This window comes from Fukomys damarensis, unplaced genomic scaffold, assembly GCF_012274545.1.
Source record: "Fukomys damarensis isolate Sample0158 unplaced genomic scaffold, DMR_v1.0_HiC HiC_scaffold_28, whole genome shotgun sequence".
Lineage (NCBI taxonomy): Eukaryota > Metazoa > Chordata > Mammalia > Rodentia > Bathyergidae > Fukomys > Fukomys damarensis.
The window spans coordinates 21,541,052-21,547,142 of NW_022900940.1; the positions used below are offsets into that span (position 1 = coordinate 21,541,052).

The 6,091-nt window shown below is 44.3% G+C and overlaps 2 protein-coding genes across 2 annotated transcripts in view; one reads left to right on the plus strand and one right to left on the minus strand.

Moving 5' to 3' along the window:
• LOC104865892 (beta-galactosidase) overlaps nucleotides 1-2,539 on the plus strand; it is a 123,269-nt gene extending 120,730 nt beyond the window's left edge. Inside the window, exon 17 of the mRNA XM_010629653.2 lies at nucleotides 2,232-2,539. Coding sequence (XP_010627955.1) covers nucleotides 2,232-2,294 — 63 coding nt within the window. The 3' untranslated portion in view covers nucleotides 2,295-2,539. The remainder of the gene's footprint in view (nucleotides 1-2,231) is intronic.
• Nucleotides 2,540-4,098: 1,559 nt separating this feature from the next.
• Ccr4 (C-C motif chemokine receptor 4) lies at nucleotides 4,099-5,181 on the minus strand. The gene has a single exon (XM_033757095.1). It carries the CDS (start codon nucleotides 5,179-5,181, stop codon nucleotides 4,099-4,101), a length of 1,083 nt encoding a protein of 360 aa, XP_033612986.1.
• Nucleotides 5,182-6,091: the final 910 nt, after the last annotated feature.

Sequence of the window (6,091 nt, forward strand, 5' to 3'; positions counted from 1 at the left end):
TTTTTGAGAAAGGGTCTCACTATGTAGTAGAGACTGACCTGAAACCCACTATGTATGTAGCCCAGGCTGGTCTCGAACTCACAGTGATCCTCCTGCCTCAGCCTCCCGAGTGCTGGGATTACAGGTATGTACCACCACGCCCAGCAACCCGTATCTATTTTAAAAGTGGCTGAAATGTATTGGTATATGAAAAGTATTTGGTGGCTTTTTCTTTTTGGTTGTACTGGATATTCAATTTAGTGCCTTCACATGAAGCTGCATTTTCAGCTTTTCTTTTTATCTTGGGACAGAGTCTCCTAAGTTGCCAATTGCCTTGAACTTGTGATCTTCCTGCCTCAATGCTGGGATCATAGGGATGTGCCATCATGCCTGGCAACTCAGTGGATTTCACATTTTCTGAAAGGGCGTTTTGGAATCATTGTAAGCTTCTAATGAGTAAAGTATTGTTTGTACAAAAATGGGTAAGCTGAGAAAGGCTGGAATGGAGCAGCCACTGGCCAAGCACGGGGTATAGGAGTGAGCAGGGCAGATGATACAGGGGAAGATGCCTCAAGGCAAGAGTGGCAGCAAGTGGGGGCTGGGGAGACTGGCTGAGGAGAGGACCAAGGGTTAGGGGGGGTTGATGGCCAGAGGGCAGTGGAAGGACGGGCATCTCTGCTGCGAAGACTATGCCCCTTCACTTCCCAGCACCTGCCTCGATTTCCGTTTGTATTACCTGCTCTCCTGTCCACACTATGATCGCAAAGTCCTTGTTTTAGATGAGATTCTCAGAAAGACATGGAGCTTAGCATGCAGGAGATTTAATGAAGGGTCCTTTTGGGATCAAGTCCAGTGAGGGTGCAAAGGAAACAGACAAGGCAGTAAGGAAAGAGGGGCGTCAGTGTTGCCCCAGCTGAGGCCCTGCAGACTTGTCCTGAATCTAGGCAAGGGGGCACTCGCCTGTGTCCCCTCATTGTGCATCACTGACAGGAGCTGCTCCCAGGAGTTTCCTCAGAAGCTGACAGCCGTCACTCCTGATGGGGACTAGAGTCCTGACCAGGTGAGGAGGGTGTGCACCCAGTACCTGCTGCCTCCCCAAGGCTCAGCTCGTCGTCAGCCAGAAGCGCTGCCTGTTAGGTTTTGCTTCAGGCTCATCTTTCCCTACTTTGCTCCTACTCCCCACCTCCACAATTCACCTTTACAGAAAAATTTACTTGCCACTTCCTGCATACATAGCTTCTGAGCACTACCCTACCTTTCCAAGAGCTACTTCACCAGCCTAGAAAGCCCTTCCCACACTCCTTTCATGAAAATCTTGCTGCTGCTACTACAAAGTCTACTTCAAAAGCAAATGCTATTATGAAAACTTACAGTGGAATTATTTTCCCAGTCTTTATGTAACTGTTGTATTTGTCTTGCTTACACTGCAGTTACCGTTTGCCTTTTTCAGACTGCAAACTCAGAGTGCAGAACTCTTTTATCCTTTTAATTTTTTTTTTTTTTTTTTTTTTGGGTACCAGGGATTGAACTTGGGTCCTTGCACTTCAAGGCAGGTGGCAGAACCACTGAGCTAAATTCCCGGCTGTGATTGGGATTTTTTTGTTTTTTGAAACAAGGTCTCACTCTGTAGTTCAAGCTGCCTTGAACTGTAGCGACCCTCCTGCCTCAGCCTCCCAAGTACTGGGATTATAGACATGTGCCATGCCTGGCCTCTTTGTTGTTTTTAAAACCACATAAAAGTAAACATCTTGATGGATATAATTTAGCGGTATTCCGTACATTCCCAGTATCTTGTAGCCATCACTTCTATCCTGTTCCAAAACAGTTGTCATTCATGAGCAAATGCCTGTTATTCTTATACAAATTACACCTGGTCTGTGTTCCCCAGAAGCTGGCAGCGTTACAAGAGATGGCTCTAATGCTTGAAAGTGTCATGAAAGCCACCTTTGTGCAGAAATCCAGCTGGCTTCTTTTCCATAGCTGTACTACTAGGTTGTAAGAAATACTTTTAGCATTCTGAGAGGGTGATATCTGGATGTTACTAGAGGTTCTGAATTCCGGCGTTGAGAGGACGTCCCCCAACTTTGGAACAAGGGCAGGCTCAGGAGCTTGAAGTCATGGGTGGGAAGATCTAATGACAAGCTCTAGTTGAGCAATTCTGAAGCCCCTCTTTGTCTAGGACCTAGAAAATAGACACTTTTCATTAATCATTTATTTCTTTCAATCACTCTGAAATATATTTCATTTTACAGATGAGGAAATTGCAGCAAAGAGTGCAAAGTAACATGCTCAGGCTCACAAAGAACACAGGCTAGGATTCGAGGATCCCAGGATATCACCCAGATGTTTTCTCAGGAAACACTGCCTAGGAGCTTACGACATGACTGTGAGTCCTTGTCCCACCCCAAGTGAACCGTTACAGCAAAACCTTTGATTCCCCTTGGGTGAATCCGTGACGTTATGGACAGATAAGCAGCTTTGCCTCTTCTACACAAACATGATGAGGAGAAAAGCTGGCTCTGCAGGGCTAACTACAAGTTCATTTTATTTTCTGTGAAGGTTAACAGCAACTTTCTTAAAAACACTTTTCTGAAAGTAAATTTTCTAGAATTGCATTCTTTGTAACCAAACATGCAGTAACATGTAAATTTTACAGAAGCATTTAACTCAAAAGCTAACAAGAGTTTTAATTTTGGAGGGAGTATGTCTCACAGAGCCAGTATTTTTTTGTTTTGTTTTGTTTTGTTTTTGGTACTGGGGATCGAAGTCATGTCCTTAGGCTTATGAGGCAGGCAGCAGAACCACTGAGCTAAATTCCCCAGCCCAGAGCCAGTATTTTAATAGAAAAGCAAATCCTTCTATAATTTCATGATTTTTAAGTCATTTTTATGCCACATCAGCAGTAACTTTTAGTTGATTATTCTTCCCTTACCTGATGGCACTTCAAAACAATTAGGGAGGTATTTTATTAGCAGGCCTTATTTTTAATTTTTTTTGTTGGGGGGCGGACCAGGGATTGAACGCAGGTCTTTGTGCTTGCAAGGCAGGCTACCAAACCGCTGAGCTAAATCCCCAGCCCTTTATTTTTAATTTTGAAGGCTGTGTTTATAAAGTAAAAGATCTAGATGAATACCATCTAAGCCTATGTGTTATTATTTGTGGTGCTGGGGACTAAACTAAGGACCTCATACACACCAGGCCAAGTGCTCTGCTACTAAGTGATACTCCTAGTTCCCTGTGTATTATTTTTAGGGTTGAATATTCACCTGTAATAATTAAAACAAGGCTGGGAATTTAGCGCAGTGGTGCTGCTGCCTGCCTTGCAAGCACAAGGTCCTGAGTTTGATCCTTAGTACCACACACACACACACACACACACACACACACATATATGAAAGTGAAATTGTTTGAGTTTCAACAAATATGTTTGGATCTTAAATGCCTTGTATTTTATTTTTGGGAACCAGACCATGATAATGTCTTTATATCCTTACACTTGTAATCAACAGATAAAATTTGTCTTCAATTAACAAGTAATCCTTTACAGGACTGGGGATGTAGCTTAGTGGCACTAAACCTGCCTGGCAAGTGTAAGGTCCTGAGTTTGATTTCCAATATCCTTTACGATAAAAGGATCGATATAGGTTCACTATTTCACTAATGGTTTCTATATACATCTGGCTTTACAGAATATGCCATGCTTTAGATATAAGTAAAACACTAGGACAGCATGTTGAAGTTTTCTACATTGTTTGACAAAAGCTAGAAATTCAAGGGTCTGTTTCCCTCTGGAGAGCCCCATCAGTCAGGGTTGGAGGGAATGGTCTTTCTCTTTCAGTATTTTCTATATCCTCATCGGAACCACTCAGCATTCTCTTCAGATTTACGTCTCCTTGCAGGCAGGCCTGGGGCAAAGGCTGCTCAAACCAGGTGAGTCCTTTTGGGGTTGACCTTGGCTATCAGAAGAGGAAAAGCTGATTGCAGGGTGAGAAGCCCACATTTGGCTGTGCATGTTAGCCTTGCTCATAACACCTACTCAGGGACCTCTTACTAAAACACAATTTCAGTAAGCTCTGAATGTGGGAAGCTCCTTAACTTTGTGCTTTGTGTTTTCATGTTTTACAAACCATCATGGAGCTCATGATCCATAGTAGACTGTGTGTAAGAGGAGCTAGGTGTGTCAGCAGAGTAAATCTGGAGGAGTGCACAGTACTGGCAGGGCATAAAAGGGCCCCTGCAGGTTTTGAAGAGCTGTATAATATACTTGCGAAATTTCTCCCCCAGAAAAAAGTAGATGATCGGATTAAGGCAGCAGTGAATGAAAGCCAGGGTTTCTGTGGCCTGGATAGCATAGTCCAGGTATTTTTCAAGGGTGCAGTCTTGAAGAATGTCTAGCTCCACCAGGGTGTCCAGGAAGAGCACAACATTGTAAGGTGTCCAGAACCCCAGGAAGAGGACCACCACAGCAAAGATCATCTTCACCGCTTTGTTCTTCTTCTCATTTTTACAGTGCTGCAAGGTCCTGATGATCATGGAGTAGCAAAACAGCATGATTCCCAAGGGGATCACCAGTCCTAGAATATTGATCTCCAGAGAGCTCAGAACCTTCCATGTGGTAGAGTTTGCAGAGTACTTGGTTTTGCAGTAGGTATGGTTACGCTCGGTGTAACAAGTGCTGAACAGAAGGCCAGGAAGGGAAGCGAATACTGCCACTGCCCACGTAGCCAAGCTGGTGATAACCCCATAGGTCAAGGTTCTCACCCTCATAGAAAACACCGCGTGCACAATCGCCAGGTACCTGTCAATGCTCATGAGCATGATGAAGAAGATGCCGCTGTAAAAGCCCACCAGGTATATCCATGAAATCATCTTGCATAGACCCAGCCCAAAGACCCACTGGTCTGCAGAGTAGTAGCCCCAGAACGGCAGTGAGAACACAAAGAGCAGATCTGAGATGGCCAGGTTGAGCAGGTACACATCAGTCATGGACTTGAGCCGCTTGTACTTGAACAGGACAAGAACCACCACGCAGTTTCCAAGCAGACCAAACAGAAAGACCAAGGAGTAAAGAGGGGGCAGGAAGAGCTCCCCAAAAGCCTTGATGCCTTCTTTGGTGCAAGGCGTGGGGAGGTTTTCATACTGATAGTAATTGCTATAGATCGCTTCATCCACAGTGGTGTCTGCTGAGTCGGTGGAGCTCATGTTTTAAATCTACAGGCTCCTCAAGGCTGTCTGGGTGTAAGCAGAAGCTGATGAGGACAGCGAGCAAGATTCTGTGAAAACAAGTACCAAAAAGGTAGAAAATGCAGAGCACAGCTGTATACTGTGCCCCAGGTCACTTATTTATATTATTATGTATAATACTGAAGTCGATATTTTACACACACACACACACACACACACACACACACACACTATAGACATATAATGTGTATATAAAACATACTTACAACATACCTTCCCCAGCTGAGGTGCTCAATTCCTAGCAGGACCTGGCAGCATAGGAAAGAATCCTGCAGCCACCCAGGTTGGGCTCACACTACAGCTCTGCCACTCAATGATCCTCTAACCCCTCTGCTGGAACTTTAGTTCCCATTTGTAAGTGAGACAGGATCTCACTATGTAATTCAGGCTGACCTTGAACACAGTGGGTAGCTCAGGCTGGCCTTGAACTTTGGTGATCCTCCTACCTCAGCCTCCCAAGTGCTGGGATTACAGGCATACGCCACCATGCCTAGCTAAGAATGTGTTTCTAAAATATATTCTGTAGTCTAGAGTTCCTCAATTCACTTTCAGGGATGACTGTATCAGTGTGTGTTCCCCACAATAATGATCATCTGGCCCTTTCTCACACCAAAAAAAAAGAGAGAGAGAGAAATTTAAAAATGTATACATGGGATCGGGGATATAGCTCAGAGGTGGAACATGGGCTTAGCATGCTCAAGGCCCTGGGTTCAACCCCAGCCCTGGAAAAAAAAAAAAAAAATCCCCCATGGGCCAGGGATTTAGCTCAGTGGTTCTGGCACCTGTCTCACAAGTGCAAAGACCTGAGTTCAATCCCCGGTATCAAAAAAAAAAAAAAAAAAAAAAAAATCCCCCCCATTTTTTTTTC